This window comes from Coffea eugenioides, chromosome 2, assembly GCF_003713205.1.
Source record: "Coffea eugenioides isolate CCC68of chromosome 2, Ceug_1.0, whole genome shotgun sequence".
NCBI lineage: Eukaryota > Viridiplantae > Streptophyta > Magnoliopsida > Gentianales > Rubiaceae > Coffea > Coffea eugenioides.
This window is the reverse complement of record NC_040036.1, coordinates 72,074,494-72,095,392: the sequence shown is the minus strand read 5'-3', so window position 1 is coordinate 72,095,392 and position 20,899 is coordinate 72,074,494. Positions and strand designations below refer to the sequence as shown.

The following is a 20,899-nucleotide window of genomic DNA, read 5'->3' as shown; positions in this document are numbered from 1 at the left end:
CCTAATAGGAATCTAGCAAGAAGATATGTTGAATGTGCTCATGGCGAGATGAGTGTGTGAAGATATAGGAAATTCGTTAAATTAGGTTAATGTGTAAATTTTTGGACATTTATCAGCTAAAAAAAACTTGGATAATTTTTTTGTAAGTTGATGGTTGTGGTTTGGGATTGGTATGATGAAGAAATTTGTGAGCATTCCAAACAAGTCATACCCGGTCTTTTAAGGAGAGTAAATAGGCTAAAAACTATGAATGAAGCCTTGCAGGAGCAAGTTCTCAAGTGGCAAAATAAAGCTAAGAAAAAGGAAGTTCAAGTAAAAAATCTGAAAGAAGAAGCTTGGAAGAAAGAATAGGAAAAAAATGCTCATTGTTCTTTTTATTGTAACCTGGACAATTCTTAGTGCATCAATGTGGATTTAGAGGCCTAGCAAGGGACACAAGTTTGGAAGGGGAAAATTGATGGCTACTAGGGTATTATTGTATTTCAAATCCTAAACCAATGCTATCAAATGGTTTAATAGATAGCTCGTTTTAGTTGAGGTGGTGCAGTTGTTATATAAACCTCATTTTGGTTGGTGTTGTTTACACCTTGGATTTTTTAGATTGTAGTTTATGAATAAAAGAGTGAAGTATTAGTTTTAACATATGTATTCAAAAGAAAAGTAGCTCACAAATGCATTTGCATAATGTCAAATACAACAAAAGACCAGTGGACCCAGCAAAATGAGATCAAGTATGCATACTTCCAAACAACTGCCTTACAAAAGAGTTATAATTGTCACTGTCATCACCAAAAATGCCCTAATGAAAAATTCCAACAAAGGCTCCGTTTGGCAAGTGAGTTTTTTTTGTGTTTGTCTAAAACTTTACTGTAATTAGGGGTGGCAATTTCCGACATGATCTGAAAACACGACACGAACCTAACATGAAATTAATGGGTTTGGGTTGAGATTTCAGGGGTTCGGATCAGAATCGGGTCGAACCCGATGAACCCGAAAAGAAAACAGGTCGATTTCAGATCAACTCGTGGGTGACCCGATATGATCCGTTTACGAATTAAATATAATTTAATAAATATAAAAATTATTTTATCTAACTAAACTAAGTTATTCCTTTTTTCAAAGGCATTAATTACTTAATCCTAAATGAATTTATTTAACTTGTGTGAAGTTGAAATTATTATATTTGGACAAATAATATATTATATTATTTTTGACTTTTATACTGATTTAATTGAATTTATATTTGGTTTGGGATAAAACACTTTTACGGTGTTTAATTTATTTTAGATTTGGTTTGGGATTATTTATTTAAATTTTTATTACTTGATTATGTAATTAGTTTTGTGAGAAATTGATTTTATTAGAAATTATAGTGATAAATTAATAAATTAAAATTAAGTTTCAGGCCATTTCGGGTCGACTTGTCAACCCGCCAACCCAAAATTTTCGGGTTCGTGTCAGGTATCCTGACCCATTTCGGGTTGACGGGCCAGGTTCGAGTCAACGGATTTTTCTGTTATACATGGGTCTCAACCCGACCCGTCAACCCGAATTCGACCCGATTGCCACCCCTAACTGTAATTTACTGTAGAAGTTTTTTAAAAAATTTTGAAATGTATAAATTTTTGAATATTTTTAAGTGTATAGTTTAAAATTTTTGAAAAATTTTTTGAGATTACTGTAGCTAAAATTTTTAAAAAACTTGTAGCAGACAAACTTGACAAAAAACTCTAGTGCCAAATAAGGCCTTTAGCCTTGTTTCACATGTAAATAGTCTATAATTGTCCTTGACATAGAATACATCAAAATAAAAGTTATCCAAACAAAAGATTGAATACATCCAAACAACCCTAAAAAATATTCATAAGTCATTTAATCTGATCTTCCACTTCTACTGCTCCTTGATATTCCAGCCCATCTACCAATCTTGAAAGAGGATTCTTTGCCCAAGTACTCATAGTTGGTATTGATTCTTATCTTGTCTATTTCAAATAGCTTCCTCTTTGATTGGAGAGACTATTTGTGGGCCCCTGCAGTTGACTAGTCGACATCATTGACAAGTCTTGCTCTCCTCACCTGTACACATTGGAACATAGTTATAGTAGCTATCAACTATAGTAAAACTAAAGATAAAATTGAAAATAAATTGAACACCTACAGACGTCTTAGTCTTCCTAATCTTTTGTTTTTTCATACTATTGGTGGCATCAACACGTCAATGTTATGAGTTGATTATTTCTGCAATTTTGATGGCTCCGCAGCATGTGCACTACTTTTAGCATGTTAAAAGGTGTCATTATGTGAAGTAGTTTGCTCTTCAACTTCATGTTGCTAGGAATTGGCACCACTTGCAGGGTCGTCTTCAACTTCCTCATGAGCAAAATGAGCTGGTATTATGCTTGACACATTTTTGGTACCTTTACAAGACTTTCTAGCACATTTAGGAGTTGGAGCAGATTGATTGCAGCCTTTACCTCCATTTTCTAGAACACTTTTGCAAGTAGCAGCATTGTGGCTTGCCTGACTACATTTTCTACAGTATATGATCACATACTTTCTTAATTTTTGCACATTGTCTCTTCCAACATGAACACTGCTTCTATTTTTAGAACTATCTTTTCTTCTTGTTTTTTTGGGCCTATCAGGTTGGACACATGCAAGTAGAGGATCTAATATGGGAGTATCACTCTGGGGCCATAGAGACTTCCTACTAATTGGATATAGAATATTTTCATATATTTGGAAGAATAGATCTTTATTATAAGACTGATTAGCATAGTCATTTGGGTTCCTACCAATTTTTAGGATGGCATAAATTACATGGCAGTAGAGAAACTCACTAATTTGTCACAACTTGCATGTACATGTTCTGTCTTCTAAGTTGAGGTGGTGCAGCTTTCTTGACCCATGCGTGAGTTTGCTGGTCATATGCTCTCAACTCTTCCAATACTGCCTTATAGAACTCCACTGTTGATGCGGCTGCAATGCTCCAAAATTTCTCTTTAAGCGCTTCACTAGGGTGCTTTTTCTTGAAGTTTCTGTACATATATTATACATAATATCTGTGGCCAGCTTCTAGTAATAGCTCAAGTTATGCACTATCAAGACCCTAAAATGATAAAGTACAACATTTCTAACCTTCTGTTGGTCTGAAACAAGAGTGTATTCACTGCTAGTATAAAGTATTTCTAGATCATGAATCAGTAAACTCAAAAACCAATGCCATTGCTTCCGAACCTCCTTTTCAATAACTGTCCAGGCTAATGGCCACCAACCATTATTCGGATCTGTCTTAATAGCAGTCAACAACTAGCCAAGATATGCCCCCTTAGTGTGATAGTCATCAAGAGCAATAAGGGGCCTATATCTCTCCCTAAATAGTTTTTTCAATGGTCTCAAACAGCAGTAAAATCTCATGAACCTAGGATTATTTTGAGGATCAGGTATTGGAGAATACTTAATATCTATGGTGGTGTTGGGGTGTGTTTTTTATAATTCTACTGCATACCTCCCAACATCAGCCTAAAGCTGAGCAGCTGACCCTTTGATAGCAGTCTTAGCCATTGCAAGTGCTTTGTAATCTTTGCAAATTGTGATCTCGCAGTTATATTGCTCATCAATATTCTGTAACAATTGCCTACCAGGCATGTTCATATTGAATCTAACAAACTCTTCAAACTTGTTAGCTATCTAGTTGGATGCCATGTTTTTGTTTCTCCAGGCATGACTGCAATTGTTGTGGATATCATAAATTCACTTATCTACAAAATTTTAGGTACCCAAAGTAGGAACATGGCTAGCATAAATATACCACTTTCACGGATCTGTACATTTAGCTCTCATTCTTATTTTGTCATTGGTATACATATATACAGGTCTTCCACTCATAATTGCATAATTTCTGAGAGCATTTCCTAACTATTTTTTGGTTCCAAATTTTTGCCAAACATGAAAATGGGGATCTATTCCATCCCTGACAGCATTGAAACTGGTGTGTCTCACTGAAATATCTTCATCTTCAGAATTTGGATCCCTATTTAATTCTAGTTCAACTTGATCAGCCAAGATTGGATTGTGTTTCTCTCTATTTTGAGCTACTGCAGCTTCAACCATAGTTATTAAACCCGGCCCTGCCCGACGGTTCAATCGATCAACCCAGTAAACCACCATGAAATCGGGCCGGTTTTGTAATTGGATCGTTTGTGAGGAACTCGGTTTTGGGTAAAAAATGTTTAGAAAATGTTGCGGTGCTAATTCAAACCTCGGATGTCAAATATAATGACTAAGCGCGCTTACCACTAGCCCATTAGCTCATTTGGTGCTTGTTTGCCCCTTCTATAGTATATGTTAGAGTTTTATTCTTATTTTGTTTGGAATCTTTTAATAAAATTTTATTATTCCCTAAATTCTATAAATTATGAAATGGATTTAAAAAATAACATATTACACAATTCATTTTAAAGACAAATATTATTCTTAATAACCTTTTGCACTTAAAATTCATAAATAAATTAGATAATTACACTTTGATAAAATTTTATATTTGAAGTTTGGTGGATTACTAATTAAATTTAGCTTTTGTTAATTCTTATAAGAATTAATGATTCTATAATAAATTGGACTAATTGAGTATTTACTCTAATATAGTTTATTATAGTTTCAACCATATAAAAAATTATAAAACATAATATTTAAATATATGTAGTGACCCACCGGTTGGACCACTCACCCACCGGTTGAACCAGTAACCCGTTGACCCACCTCTTTCATCGGGTTCCTCTCCGGGTTAGGTTTAATAACTATGGCTTCAACTTTGCACTTTGAGTTGCTGCACCTTCATTTGTTTCACCTTGAGCTGCTGCACTTCCATTTGATGCACCTTGAGTTGTTGCACCTCCATTTCTTACTCTTTTAGCAAAATCAGAAAGGGTCTCCAAAGTACGAGATTTCTTACTATCTTTTTTTCTTCTAGTACTGGAGCTGCAGTTATCCCTTTTATTCTGACTTGATAGAGTTGGGTCATTATCAACTTGGCTCTGCATTTGTGGCTCAGACTCATGTATATCATGATAGGTTGAATCACGAACAAATTGGTCACCTCCCCCAATAGTTTGGTTATCTTTATTTGCTTCATTACCAGCACTACTACCAGCATAAGCACTTGTCTTACTATTGTTGTTGGCTTAGTCACATCTTCTAGAAGATTCTTGGTATGAATCTTCATTTTCACCAACATGGTCATGCTTTCACTCTAAAGCAGCAACTGATTTACTCGCTTTACCTCCTTTTTTTCGTCTACGAGGTGCTGCTGCCTGTTGTGTAAGGACTTAACCATCATCCAAGATCTCATTCATTACAACTGAGCTCTTTATCCTTGAGGACTTCTCCAGTTGCTTTTTCTTCTGCAACTCATTTCTTTCCTTAGCTGTTATATGATAACAGTATACTTCCATCAACTTGTACTCATAAACCCAACCATAGAATTGTCTAATGTCTTCATCGTTTGAAGTTCCATCAATCCATGGTTCAAATCCCTACTAGGGTTAATGTAATAATATAACATGGTATCATTATGCCCATACTCTTCAACTATTTCATTTATTTCATGAATCGACATAAAATCAGTGTAGGAAAAATCGAAATAATCAATCTATCCACCCACATAATTCTTGTATTTGTCTCCCTCAATTTTATCACCATGGTGGAATTTAATGGAAAATACAGGTTTATCAGGAACTACAACAATTGCAAAGGCAAACAACACGATTCTTGTTAATCACCATTTTTTATTGTCATACACATTGTTCTTCCTATAAAAATACTTAACCTCCAATTGTTAATTAACCCGAATTGGACAACTGCCACAAAAGTTTGTTTCTTTATGAGTAAATTATCAGATAGAGGGTAGTAGTAGGTCCCTTTGCAACCTACTACTACAACAAAAGGTGATTTCACTTGTTCTTATGTCTTTATCCAAACAACTAGATCACATTAGCAAACTCTAAACCCAATAAACACTCTGGCTAAATACTTCATTAGACTTATAACTCATGCAACACAATTAATCAAACATTATCCAAATCTATAAGGATGGGATTGTAAGATTTCTTACCGTATAGTATGTACAGGTCAATGAACTCATCCCTTTGCATTTTCACCCGCTTTGTTACCATCTATCACCTGTGTTTCACTGCTAATCTTCGTCTTTGGCCGATTTTTTGATTCTCCTCACTGATTACTTTGATTTTGCTAGATTAATGCGGCACGATTTTGCTGGATTCTCCTCACAATTGTGTTTTTTCATTGATTGTTTGTTTTGTCCCTTCATTGCCACAAAAATCTGTGTAGACGACATTATTCCTCAAAAAGTTACTTTCTGTCTCTTCTAACGGCATAAATAAATGAAATGACCTAAACAATACAGATTTACTACTTCAGTGACATTTTTGGCTAATAAAAAATTTTAGTGATCAAAAGCGGCACAATGCAATAGTTTAGTGACATTTTGCGTGATTTGCTCTTAACAATTTTATTTTATGTAATGCCCAAAACCTATTTGTAAAAATGACAAAGAAAAAATTTAAAAAAATCCTCTTACTTTTTTTGAAAAGGTCATGCCAATTCAAAAGACAACGGTTACAAATCTTTGTCATTTAGCCCACAAAAGAATGGTGAGATATGATTTTTTTTCTTTTATTTGACTGATTTTTTATTGGTTGCAATTTTGGGAAAGCAAGAAACAAGTTTGAATAAAACGTTTCATTTTATGTAATGCCCAATACCTATTTGTAAAAATGACCAAGAGAAAACTTGAAAAAATTCTCTTACTTTTCTTGAAAGGCGAAAAGATCATGCCAGAAACAACAATGGTGATATGAGAGACAGCAAGGAGAAACTCATTTTAGATTTGGGCACAAATTCACAAGGATTTTATAGTGAAAAAGGAGAATAGAGTCTGACTATTATCTATAATGTTTAAGGAGCGAAGACAAACATCAACCAAAAAGATAAATTGACAAATTTGCCCTACAAACTAAGCTTGCAAGTAGGAATGACAACGGGTCGAGTTTGGAGCAGGGGACCCCTTCCATGCCCCCCACCCTACTACCCACTACTTCCCTCCCCCCCCCCAGCCGCCCTGCTTCTCTTGCACGGTTAATAAAAATTTGTCACATAATTTTATTGTAATCAAATTTTAGCAAATAATTAAGTAATAAAATATCAACACATCACCAAGTCATTATCCATTATAATTTTACAATTGAAACCCATAAAAATAATCAAACAAAAACTATTTGAATACAATCCAACATGATGAAATAAATACAACTAAAGTAATCGAGTTTTTACTTTTGAAATAAATACAATCACTAAGTCATTATTGTGTTTTTTTTTAGAAAAAAATGTTATTGTGTTAAGTATAATTAGGAATTTAGCGTAAATATATTAGTAAATTTAGTATAACTAATTAATAATTTCTATTAATAGACATGTATAATTATTAGTATAATTGATAATATCAATTATATTACATATGCTAATATACATTATATAATACTTATAACTGATAATATCATTATTGTAAATTTATAACTAATTAAATTAAATATTATATATATATATTTTTTAACAGGTGGTGGGGTGGAGGTATACTCTCCCACCCCCAACCTTGTTTCTTAATGGGGGGAAAAATTCCCCTCCCCCCCCCCTATTAGTCCCCCGCAGGGCACCCATCCCAATTGTTATTCCTACCTTCAAGTATCATGATATTCATTCTGTTTGTTTTGATTGTCAAATTAGACGGAATGAAGCAAAACATACAATTTGATTAGTTCAGTGACATTTTCAACTAAAAAAAATAGTTTAGTGATTTAGATTAGCACAATGGTATAATTTAGTGACATTTGACACATTTTGCTCATAAAATTTTTGAGGTTTGATTGTGAGTTTATTTCTTTCCCTCTTTCCACATATTTTTATATGTATTAAAAAGTGCTTTCGTTGTACGTGTGATTTTTTGTGCCAACAGATATACCCCATCAACAACAAGAGAACATCACTGGAAAGGTTGCCTTCAAGGGAAGATGGAGGTCAAGAATCAAAGCCTCTGAGGTCAATTCTGAAGGTGGCTTCTAATTTAAAAGATAAATTGCGTAGCACATAAGTCAAGTGAGATGTGTTACATCATTGAAATTAAATCAGTCCTTCGTTTTATACAGCATGGTAAATGTAGGAATCAGTTCATAAACTGCTGCCATATTGTCCATATTGTGAACATAGGGAAACAGTGTTGAAGTAAAAGGTCTCAAAATCAAGTTTTTAGTCAATTTCAAAAAGTCTGTACTGTGCATAATATGAATTTAATTAAATAGTATTGAAGTGAAAGGTCTCAAAATCAAGTTTCCAAGTCAAGTAATTTTATTGGGGCATTGAGAAAAAAATTTAAAATTAGAAAAAGATATGTGATACAAATTATAGTGTACTTTTCTAACGCTTTTAAAGTCTAATGTTTGTTAAGTGGGATAATTTACATTCCTAGTTAATTGTAATAATAGGGATATCAGTAAAAAAAAAATAAAGAAAAGGAGACTAGATAGCCTTCTTGTATTATAAATCTCTTCATCTTTTTTTTTTTAAAAAAAAAGGAAAAAAAATCTCTTCTTCGCTTTTCTTATCGAAGTAAAACTTAGCCAAGAAACCAATATGACCCTTTTGCAATTAGTATTAATGTCACTCCATATGAAAACCGTTAAAAATATATTTATTTCAAAATGAAATATTTTTGGACATTCATATTCGTTTCTAAAGGCATTTGTCAGTCTATTTTCTAAATACAAGAGTATAAGTGAGATTGATTTTTTTTTGTCTACAAATAATTTTTAAAATTCCTATGCAAGAGTATAAGCAAACTATATAATCATATTGGAAAAGTAAATGTTTCACAAAAAAAAAAAAGATGAGAAGTGAATCAGAAAAAAATAATTATAGAGAGCTTTCGAGTTGATTCGGTCTAGGAAAAGAGAATGCTATGTAAGTAATAAAGAATTTGGAAGTTGAAATATGAGTCCTTTCTCGTTGAATATTATTTGAGAAAAAAAATTTTACAAAAAGTTTTTACTTTTTCGTAAGTACATTTTTCAATCACTTTACTCATAGATATCAAACTACTAGAATACATTTTTCTACAAAAATTTCAAAAAATAACAATCCAAACGAATTCAAACTCACTACAGAACTTTTTGATGATATAACACAAGTAAAAACGTGATTAAAAATGAAAAAAAAAGTCATCCAAAAATTTGTAATTAAAGTTTTTTTTAAAAAAAGTTTCTTTTTTTTTGCATATAATTCTTTTCCAATATCATTAAGCAAGTTTCATTCAAAAACCAAAAGACAAGAAAAAAAAAAGGTATTACTATCTAAATTAGCTAACTCCAAAAAAAAAAAAATCATCAAAATTGCCATTAGAGGAAAGAAATCAATTGAGGCGTCTATCAAGAACAAGTATTTTCCCTTTAAAAAGTACTAGCTGAATTCAAGATGCTGCTGAGGTAAAGTTTGCGGCAGAGCCAAATTCATAACCAAATTCTTCTGCATATTCTACGGTGCGGCTGCGGGCTGCCAAATATACTAACAAATTAATGATAAGGGTCTCATCATGGATTCTTGCTTTTACTAAAAAGGCCTAAATGGGTGTTGGATATTCCTCTTGCAGCTCCCGCTCCCTCTCTTTTCCCAGTTCCACTTGCTCCTTCTCCTACTGCCCCACTACATCCAACTCGAAAACTACTTGCACTTTCTCTGACAAATCACATTCAAATCATCTTCTTTTTAAGCCCACCTCTAAATTCTTGCAAACCCATATCAGGAAACTAGCCCAAAAAACCATTGGTAAAGCACCATCTTCAGCTCCTTTCTTTTTGAGGTGTGGCAGAGTTGTTGAACCGATGGAGACCCAAAAAGGAAATGATTTTCTACAAAAACCCAGTTTTGATCCTCATAGTATTGACCAAGAATTGGTTCAAAAGATTGCTTATGATGCTCTTGTCTGGAGTTCACTTCATGGCCTTGTTGTTGGTGACAGAAATTCACAGGTCATTGTTGAAAAGATTCTTGTTTTATTTTGGGCATTATTGTAGCTTTAGTTTCTTCATATTATTCTGATCAACAAGATGAGATTGCAAATGAACAAGGGTTGTTTTCTTTATGGTTTACTAATTTTCTTTTCTTATAGCTTTTAGATTGTTCTAATTGTTTATTATTTATGTCTGCATTTGACTAATGTGATATTTAAAATTATGCATTCTGAATGAACGTTTCTGTTTAAGATGTCTTTTAAGTTGATATCCAATCCTTATACTTAGTTATTTATGTGCGAGAAAGTTATCCATTGGATAGCACTTATTTGCTTTGTTGCTGCTGGGGAGGATGAATACAACGGACAGTCTTGGAATTGGATGCATTTGGTTCTACATTTTGATGTTTGGTAGTATTTTAATGAATGCAGAGATCAGGAAAAGTGCCTGGTGTAGGAATGGTTCATGCCCCAATTGCCTTGTTGCCTATGTCATTCCCTGAAAGTCATTGGAAACAAGCTTGTGAAGTAGCTCCTATTTTTAATGAACTAGTTGATCGTGTGAGTTTGGATGGAAATTTTTTGCAGGAGTCGCTATCTAGGTAATCTCCTCCGCTCACAACATTCTTATGTATCTGTTACAAGTAGCTGTTTAGGCTGTTAGTTTCCTGTATTTCTAGTTGGTCATCTTTGCTTTACATTTCCTTTCTGTGTCTGTGTGTGTGTTTGTCAAACTAATTATCCTCTTCCGTTTCAATAATGCAGGACAAAGAAAGTAGATACATTTACATCCAGACTCTTGGACATTCATTCCAAGATGTTAGAGATCAATAAGAAAGAGGTGCTTCTGATTATAGCATTTGACTTAGATTCCTTTGCATGAAATTGATGTTTCACTTCCTCTTGTTATGCTGGTTGGTTCTCTCTGATTTTTGCTGCTACTCATTAATATAGCTTTGTGATGCTTAACTTGGGATCCACATTTTAGTGGTCACCTTGTTTCAAATCCTTTAGTTCTCCACTTGATGTTAATCTATGGTTGTGGGTGCAGATTTATTACAGGGAAAGGGGGAAGAGGGGGTTTTCATGTGATCAAATTTACCTGTTCTGAGTTGTGCCCTTGTGCAATTTTATTATCTTATCTGCCATTGAAGGGGCAGGGAATACTTTTTGAATATAGTTCTTTGGTTACCTGTATACTTCATTTCATCTCAGTGGAACTGATATTTGTAAACTAACCAATGCAAAATGATAAAGAAAAGTAGATTTCCTATATTTTGTTTTGTGGTGTTAGCATCTTTACTAGCTTTTACTGAAACTGCTCTTCAGGACATACGCTTGGGATTGCATCGCTCAGATTACATGTTAGATGAACAAACCAAATTACTTCTTCAGATAGAGCTTAACACAATTTCATCATCTTTTCCCGGGCTGAGTTGTCTTGTCAGTGAGCTTCACAGGTTATCAATTGTTACTTGTTCTTGCCTTCTCCATCTCTCTCTCTGTGTTTATGTTATTCTGGATTTTAATGATTCTTGCATTTCAAAATTGCTCATCAAATGCCACTGCAATTGTTTACACTGAAGGTTTTGGGTATTTACATTTTTGATTAGTTGAAAGCACATCAATGGAGTGCTTTGTATGTCTTTCTATTTGCTTATCCTCTATTGTCAAAGGAACTGAAATAGCTTTAATTTTCAGTTGTAGGATGTTTATTTGCAATTGGTTTCACTAACTTTTTAGCACTGACAAAGGAAATCTTCTAGTACATTTGCTGATGAAAATCTCACGTGATTTAGTGAATGTCAAAATGTGATCAAGTTCAGTTTTATAATGAAAGGAACCTTCACTCCACCCAAAGTTTTATAACAATTCAAACTTGACTCATTTTTATTCGTTTGACAATTGCTGTCTTCTTGCAATGTTCTAAGGCTACAGCAACGAAGATTTTTATGCATAAGTGACATTTATCAAATTGTTGGCTGGGATGCATATTTTTCTAATATGATTATTAATGAAATAACCAGCTCATAATCATCTTCTTGTATTCTATTTCTATTAGAGAAAATGCATGAGGTGTTACGATGGTCATTACTTATTTAAACTTTGGCATTTGCTAAAGGACATGCAAAAAGGGTGTACCTGGGGGACATTGAGTACAACAATTGACTAATTAGATGAGGAAACCTCGTTCACATATAAATCATTTGGGGGTGGAAGCCCTCATTACTTTGATGTTTGGTTATAGTAGTCTAATAAAGGAGAAGAAGGTCTTTGCTTGAATATTTAGCTGAATACTCTTGATTTGGGGGTTATACCTAAAATGAGCCTATGTTCTAGCTGGCTTGTATTGTCACACAATGTGTGTGTATTCATGAGAAATTAAGTGAAAAGAAAAAGTCTGTCCAGAGATACAGATGATTAAGGGATAAAAATAATTATGAAGAAAACAAAACTTTGTGTGCTAATTTAGCAGTCCAGATTGAGATTCTTTCATCCTTCTTTCTGTGCGCAGATTGTTACTTCTTCAATTTAGAGAACACCTGTTACTAGATCCTGAAAGGGTTCCCAGAAATAATGCTGTAAATGGATTTGCTGAAGCTTTAGCCAAAGCTTGGACTGAATATAATAACCCAAGGTTTGGTTCTAATAAATTTATTGTTATTGTTCTCAAGCTGCTATTGTTGGGTCATACAATCTGCGACTAACTTAAAAGTTCTGTACAGGGCTGTAATTATGGTTGTGGTTCAACCTGAAGAACGCAACATGTATGACCAACATTGGCTATGTGCAGTACTCAAGGAACAATATCCTTTTCTATTCTATCATTTACGACAAGGTTATTTTCAGATCTATTTTACTTCTAGTTGGTACTTTGCCCTAAAATCCATAGATGCAAGTTGTTATAGCTGAATATTGATATGTTACCCTAGAATGCGTTTCCATAACTTGTTGACACATATCAAATAACAACTATTAGGAAGAGTTTAGCAGAAATCGATGCAACAGGAGAGCTTCAGGCAGATGGAACACTTCTTGTGTATGTATCTTAAGGAACAAAAGTACAATTATCAGTGTTACATCAACTTGTGGCTCTTGTCTGAAAAAGTCAAATTCTTGGACATTGCAGAGGAGGTGAAGCGGTTGCAGTCGTCTATTTCAGAGCTGGGTATGCACCGACTGATTATCCTTCAGAGTTTGTGAGTACAGATGCTTCATGCTTGTGCTGCAGATATTTTTACCCTATGAGTTTTCGTCAACTATTGCTTATCTCAATATACATTGGTCCAAATGTGAAAAATGTTTGGTTGTTAAGGGGACACACACACACACACAGAGATATATATATATATATATTTGCTGTGTTTGATGTGGTTATCACGTGTTACTTGATTCTGCATCCAACTTGGTGTTTATTTATTTTTTTAAAACACTTCATCTTACGAACTTGAGGTCGCGGCTCGTATCATTGTATTGCTTATTCTCGTTGAGAAGTCTTATTTTATGTATCTAGCTTGTTCATGTTATTGATTTATTTTCGGTACATCTTATGATAGGAATGGAGAGCTAGGCTACTGATGGAGCAATCTTCTGCAATCAAGTGCCCTTCTATTGCCTATCATCTGGCAGGAACAAAGAAAATCCAACAAGAACTTGCAAAGCCAGGTGTGCTTGAAGGGTAAGACTAAAACCTTCTCAAATAAGTCATGTTGCTGTAAGATGGGGTCAGTAATTTGGTTAATAGTTGCTTGAGAGCAATTTACTGGGAAAACACTGCAATAAGACAAATGAGAGATACAGTTATTTTTGGAGATCTTTTCTTTGCTCTTAACATTCTTTCTGGTGGAGGTGAATGTAAACTTCTGGTATCACCTTTGACATCACAAGTCGTTCTTGTGGTAAACCAGAAAGTGGAAACCCCTTCAGCGCCTCTTGGTCATCATCACATGAAAAGAGGCATTTTCATGTTTAGCTAATATGCAACCTTAAATTTCATTGAGAAATTAAATCACTTCTAAATTTAATTCAGAAAAAAGCACTATCTAACCTCTCTAAGAACATGGAATGATATGAACCGTATTATTTAGTGAGTCAAGCCTCGGAGGACTCAGTATTATTCTTTGCACTCTTACACAGACAGTCTATTTCTCTCTTCTACCGAGTTCAAACTATTTCTTGGTTCTAAACAGGTTTCTCGAGAATAAAGATGACATTTCCAAACTAAGGAGATGCTTTGCTGGGCTGTGGAGTCTAGATGACTTGCAAATTATCAAGGATGCAATTGAGAGACCTGGATTATATGTGATGAAACCACAAAGAGAAGGAGGAGGTCTCTTTTTCTAACTATTATCACTACCCTTAGCTCTAGTACAGTGATTTGTGTTATTAACTGTGAATCAATTTCGTTTCAGGAAACAACATCTACGGTGACGATGTGAAGGAGACCCTACTGAGGTTGCACATGACAGGTAACCAAGAAGATGCAGCCTACATCCTTATGCAAAGAATTTTCCCTGCTGTTTCTCCAGCCATTCTTATGCGAGATGGTGTTTCTCATAGAGATCAAACCATATCAGAACTTGGAGTTTATGGCGCTTATTTGAGGTAATTTCTGTACACCAATCAGAATTGTAGGTGCTCATTCTCTAGCCCCTCCTTATTGACCCGCTTTTTCGGCTTCAACGTGCAGGAACAAAACAAAGGTGATTATGAATGACAACTGCGGTTACTTGATGCGCACAAAGGTCTCTTCCTCAAATGAGGGTGGGGTTGCAGCCGGTTTTGCAGTTCTGGATAGCATATATTTGGTTTGATTTATGATCTTCCCAATTTTTCGTATCGTAACTTCACTTACCAAACATGTATAGTTGCGATCTAATAAAGTCCGACCCTCTAGAGAGATCTTGGTATACTTCAGCTGCCAGTGATTTAATATTGTACTAGCATGTTCTGGTGTATTGCTTTCGTTGATTTAACTCAAACATGAAGGCAAGGAGAAAGATGAAGATTCTGTTTAGCTTTATGGCCATCTTGCTTTCCGCTTGTCACACTTTCTCTCTGATTGTTTAAGACAAAAGTCCCTTGCTTTTCAGTGAAGATTCTAACCTTTTCTTCATCTCTGAAAAGGGGGGAAATCTGGTATGATGGATACTAACTTGTTTACCTTTTTTCTTTAAAATTGTGGATGGTGACAATTGGAATCATTTTGTTTTTGTGTGTGTGTGAAGCATTTATAAATTTTTTGGCCCTTTTTAGAGAACTATGAGAAGATATTGAAAATTTTTATGCAATGTCAAGTTTTGCCTATGTGTCAAGTTTTTTAATTGTTAATGATACTACTATTACACTCGTAAAGATTAAAAAAATTTTGACACTTGAGTAGTGTTCTGCATGATGGTGGGCGGTTGAAATGTTAAACGTGCAGTAATATGATTACAAAATACATCTGTTGAATGGTCAGACGTGCATCTAGGGGTGTCAACGGGTCGGAATTGAAAATTTTGGATCCGAACCCGCTTTTATGTAGTAGATTCAGACCCAAGTCATATATTTGATGAGTCTTGACCTTAGAGTTTCGAAATCGAATCCGATGGATCTCGAGTCAGGGTTGGTTTCACTCGAAAAAAAAAGATTCAAATTTAAACATTTCAAAATTAAAACCAAAACCAATCATAAATTTACTCCAAACTTAAACAGATCAAATTATAAAGCTAAATCACAAATAACTCGCAAAAGTCAATCTAAAATTAATCACAAATTAATCTACAAAATCATTACTAAATTGTTAATTTGGTAAAAGAGTGTGTTTAAAAATATTTATATTTTATAATTATTAATATATTGTTCGAGTCCAAATCGGATACGGGTCAAAATCTTATATTTCGTATTCGATCCATTTTTTTTGTTAGAGTAAACGGATACAGGTACACAGGTCTGGGTATCAGAATTTGGATCTGGGTCGGACCCAGATCCAAACCAGACACGTTGGCACCCATATGTGCATTGCAGGAATAATAAAGGACCACAGTTGAATAGTCCGCAAGTAATCTCTTATAATCAGAAGCCTACTTTTACCTTCTTTCACTTTCTTTCCGACAGATTATCATCGATAGAGCAGGCAACAAAAGTCTCAGCCAAACAATCCATCTACAATTTAAAAAAAAAAAATCCATACTGCCCTGAATGAAATTCGTTACTATGCCCAACGAAAAGAGAGCAGGAGGCACCTAGGAATATGCTAATGAATATTACGTTCTAGCAGCAGTATAACTCTCAAGTTCACTGGACATCAAATCCTAAAATGTGAAAGAACTGAGCTATATTCACAGGTTTCTCTAACAAGCAATGGTGCATAAACGTATCAATTGAATTTCTAATGTAAGTCAAAAAAAAAATGCTCTAATGAGTTGATTGTAACTATACTGTCTTCTAATCTCTCCACCCAAAGTTCCGAGCTCGTTCCTCCCACAGCAGAGTCAATTTGCTCTCCTTCAGTAATGCTGCTTCAGCCCTTTCCCGTGCAGTCTCGCATGTATCCACACGTACATAGCACTTCTGTGCTTCTCTTCGGTGAAAAGATGCCATTTGCTTTGCATCCATTGTTAATTCCAAAGCATGGTCCAAGATATCCCGTGTTACATTTTGCTGTAAGCTAATCTCCTCTGAAAGTAAAGTTATGGTATCCTTCTTCAATTCCTCATTCATCTCTGGATCTTCACTAGTACAACCTGCAATCAAAACAAACCAGTGGTTAGTTCGGGAAAAAAAAGTTTGAGTTGTTACTGTTAGAGACTAAAAAAACCCGTAAGTTGATTCCAATCATATTGCATTTCAATGCAACTATGGTCTAAGCTACAGCATTGCCTGTATCTCTGCAATGGAGATTGCAGAGAGAGAGAGAGGCATGACAGTCAATATTTGGTTGCAACTACCACTACCGGTTAGTTCTATTTTTTAAAGACATGGAGATATAACAGGTCTGTCTTTCCAGAAATTGTTATAATGTGATTCAGAAAATAATGACAAATTGCGCTTCTCAGATTCTTCTTCTGTCATATCAATTTACAGTTTGCTTCTTTTCTATTGAGACTCAAGTATAAAGGATTTTTGTTCTTCAAGAAAAACAGGAAGATGTATAACCTCATCAAGGATTTTTGAGTTTCTTATAGCTAGAGCACCAAGAAAATTTGTTATAATGTGATTCAGAAAATAATGACAAATTGCGCTTCTCAGATTTTTCTTCTGTCATATCAATTTACAGTTTGCTTCTTTTCTATTGAGACTCAAGTATAAAGGATTTTTGTTCTTCAAGAAAAACAGGAAGATGTATAACCTCATCAAGGATTTTTGAGTTTCTTATAGCTAGAGCACCAAGAAAATTTTAACCCCTTGCTTGGCAAGTAAGTTTTTGGTCAAGTTTGTCTGCTACAAGTGTTTTAATAACTTTAATTATTAGTAACTTTAAAAAATTTCTCAAAGTTTTAAAACATACACTTCAAAATATCCAAAAATTTACTAACTACAAAATTTTTTTCGACAACTTCTACAGTAAAATTTTAGACAAACACCCAAAAAAACTCAGTTGCCAAATGAGGGGAAAGAAGCATAAAGATAAGCAAAGAGGAAGGTTCAACATACCTGATGATGACACGTTAAATATACCTGCAATTGATGAAACAAAAGAACATGAGAAGTCATTATGGACAGATAAGAATGCATAGAGGAACCAAAAGAAGGAGCTGCAAATATTCAATTAAAGAAGGATCACAGCAGTTCAATACTAAAGTTATTACAGCAAGACAACTAAATATTACAAAGAGGAAGCCTTTCACTTCAAAACTTCAACATAGATCATGAAGCTTCCCTAGGAGAAGTCAGTGCAATCCCCAACATGGATCTGACTTATCATTCTCAGTTTACTGCCTTCACCAACATTATCTTGGCATCCTCTCACTCAAGATAAGCCCACTGGTTACGAAACCTATTAATCCTATTCTCAGGTTCTCTTTGCGGGTAAAAATGGCAATTTATTCACCCGAAACTTGGCATTCTAATCTTGCTACGAAACAAAGAATACAGCCAACAGCCGCAGTGATTTCACATCCAAATAGTGACGAGTAAAAACGAAACATATTTCAAATAACAATCAATTCTCAATATGCACCAATGCAGAGAATACATTTTGACATATTTAACTAATGAACATTAGAGAAAACAGGAAAGAACAAAGGCGATCAACTAGTCAATCCCCAAATTCATTCAAGCAGAAGCAAAATCAGAAAACTAACCTGAAGGCAGGGTGAATGAATCCGATTGTGGGCAGTCACAAGAACATTCAGGACACGAAACCAAAGCCTTAAACTTCTTCTTAGGCTTATGAGACCGTCCAGAAGAAGATGGAGACGGTCTCCAGACGTAAACAACCAATATCAAGCCAACAAGAATCGATAAGAATCTCAAAAATCCGCCATTTCTCACTCTGTGGTTTGACGGGTGTGCCATAAATATCCTCTGCAAAAACAAGCAGATAAGAGAGTAATCAAATCTTTAAACTTGTAGACAAAAGGGACCCAAAAAAAACACAAAAGCCTATAAGTAATCACAAAATGGACAACGACCCATTGTTTAAATTAAAAATCCACTTCAATACCTGAATGATCAAAACTTCCACTTCAACTCAAACTCAACCATTGCACCAAGGCTTATAATAATACACTAAAACTAATATTATATCAACTGCCTGCGTAAGTTTTAAGCTTGGTCACCAAACAAGGAAATGAGAAATCTTATGGTTTGTTTTGTACGAATGCAGGGTTTGTTTTGTACGAATCAGGTCTAAAACTAACAGCAAATCGGCGTTGAGGAGGGGATTAAAAGGAGAAGTTATTGACTGGGACGAGGACTGGAATAAGATAGTTTTGTTACTGGAGAAGACTTCTACATGTGCACAAACATCACATATATGCCACGCCAAGAAACTAAGTGGTTTGTTTGCACATAATTGTAAGGGAGAATTTCAGAAACCTCCCCTCAATTTATAATAATATCAATTGGTACCGCTAAACTTTAAAAAGAAAACACATTTCCGTAGTTCTTATTTTCAAGTTTTTGTAACTTTATTGACCTATTTCAAAATGAAACTACAATATAAGGTAAATATATTAAGTATAAATTATTATACATGTTTATATTAACACTATTTATAAAATGTTTATATTAACGTTTAATTGAAACCATTATAAAAAAAATGTTTAATTGAAACAAACAAACAAACAAAATAAGAACAATATAATAAATTGTCCATATAAAATATTAAACACACAACTAATATATTCAACTAAGATTATAAAACAGTTTATGGTTATAAACAATGTATTAAAAGCAAAAATATTACACTGTTTATAATATTATTAAATAGTTTATTTTCTATTTATAAAGTATTACATACAATTTATGATAATACTAGTTTATAATAAATTGTATATTAGTTTATCAAATAATATTTGTTTATGATAATAATATGTTATAGTATTAGTTATAATATTTATTTACTAATATCATAAACTATATTAGTTTATAAAAATATTATCCAATAGTTTATTCATAACTAATATTAGTTTATTATAATCAATTTATAATTATCAACTATTATATAATCAAATTTTGGCTACAGAAGTTGTCCTGAACTTCTCATTTGCAGATTCATCACAGTTAAAACACTGCAACTTTTTTAGTCCCCTGGAATATGTAGGACTCATTTCGCATCCAACTATTTACAAGTTATGGTAGTACTACTTTCGTCTGTTGTATGTGTTGGTAGGTCGTTATCAACATCTTGACAATTCAAGACTGCCTATGTCTCATTTTGTGTTATGACTTATGACTACTTCAAGCCTTGTGAAAAAAATATTAATATATTCATAGACATGGATGTGTACATGGACTATTCGCTATAGAATATCGGTAGATTCCTTTTCTCTTTGAATTGCAACCAAATGCCTTCTAGTAGAATTCTGCAAGCACCAACAATGATACTGCAGATCTATCGTACTTGCTAAATTAAGCATAATTTGAGCACAATTAGTTTCTATGCACAAGATAGGAAAGGTGGTTAACAAATTAGAGTATTATATATGTTAACCTTTTCTTTTTCTCCTTTTCCTTGCCCATTGGAGGTGGCTTTTGCATGGCCTGTTGTATTGCGGATAGACTTTGTTTGTACAAAACAATACAAATGTAGCACTATTCAATCACTGCCGGTAAAAATGTTGTCTTGCACTACAGTATCATTGGAATGGTATTCTCATCTTTTTGATTCATTTGCTATACACTTTGTGTCAATTTATGAATAATTTTCAGTTTTTGTTGTCTTGAGGGGTTGCTATTAATGATAATAATGGGTTGATGTTTTGAATTTTATTTTCTCCAGTTGAGTACTACTATTTCAATTGTAAAGGTGTCATAAAAATGCAACTGTAAGTAATCTTAGTTTTTTGTTATTCCAATTATGCCTTTGTTAATTGATGATTGAAATCTCGTATTATGATCTTTTTTATTTTTTATGATGATTAAAATTCATTATGTCGTATCTGTTGATTTGGAAGAAAATAATAATTTGATGACAATAAGCTAGCATTAGAGACTAAGGGCGCATTTGATAAAACTGAAATCTGAAAGTGCAATCTGAGATCTGAAATCTGAATCCATTAAATTATTGAATTGTTAAGTATTAAATTTAATACATTTGAGTGCATATTACATTCAGAAATAAGTGAATAGCTTATTACTTAATTTTGGAAGCAAGTTTTGCCTAGAAAATTCAGT

General features: G+C 33.9%; 2 protein-coding genes across 2 annotated transcripts; one reads left to right on the top strand and one right to left on the bottom strand.

Annotated features, from left to right (window-relative positions):
* Positions 1-9,673: 9,673 nt before the first annotated feature.
* On the top strand, positions 9,674-15,191 carry LOC113761572 (glutathione synthetase, chloroplastic). The gene is made up of 12 exons (XM_027304632.1): positions 9,674-10,094; positions 10,508-10,677; positions 10,841-10,916; positions 11,405-11,535; positions 12,591-12,713; positions 12,802-12,882; positions 13,035-13,115; positions 13,206-13,275; positions 13,633-13,754; positions 14,266-14,405; positions 14,488-14,680; positions 14,766-15,191. The coding sequence occupies exons 1-12, from the start codon at positions 9,690-9,692 to the stop codon at positions 14,887-14,889; spliced, it is 1,716 nt and encodes a 571-aa protein (XP_027160433.1). The 5' UTR covers positions 9,674-9,689; the 3' UTR covers positions 14,890-15,191.
* Positions 15,192-16,504: 1,313 nt separating this feature from the next.
* Positions 16,505-19,833, bottom strand: LOC113760202. Its single transcript, XM_027302767.1, has 4 exons — positions 19,747-19,833; positions 18,364-18,586; positions 17,714-17,737; positions 16,505-16,803 (listed from the first exon to the last, which is right to left on the bottom strand). Exons 1-4 carry the CDS (start codon positions 19,831-19,833, stop codon positions 16,505-16,507), a joined length of 633 nt encoding a protein of 210 aa, XP_027158568.1.
* Between the last annotated feature and the right edge of the window lie 1,066 nt (positions 19,834-20,899).

Coding starts and splice junctions, on each gene's coding strand:
- LOC113760202 (XM_027302767.1), bottom strand. CDS start 19,833: ATGAGTCCTACATATTCCAGGGGACTAAAAAAGTTGCAGTGTTTTAAC. Junction 18,587..19,746: donor AGAAGTTCAGGACAACTTCT/GTAGCCAAAATT, acceptor TTGTTTTTGCAG/AGGATATTTATGGCACACCC. Junction 17,738..18,363: donor TTCATTCACCCTGCCTTCAG/GTTAGTTTTCTG, acceptor CATCAATTGCAG/GTATATTTAACGTGTCATCA.
- LOC113761572 (XM_027304632.1), top strand. CDS start 9,690: ATGGGTGTTGGATATTCCTCTTGCAGCTCCCGCTCCCTCTCTTTTCCC. Junction 10,917..11,404: donor TAGAGATCAATAAGAAAGAG/GTGCTTCTGATT, acceptor ACTGCTCTTCAG/GACATACGCTTGGGATTGCA. Junction 12,883..13,034: donor TGTGCAGTACTCAAGGAACA/ATATCCTTTTCT, acceptor ACTTGTTGACAC/ATATCAAATAACAACTATTA.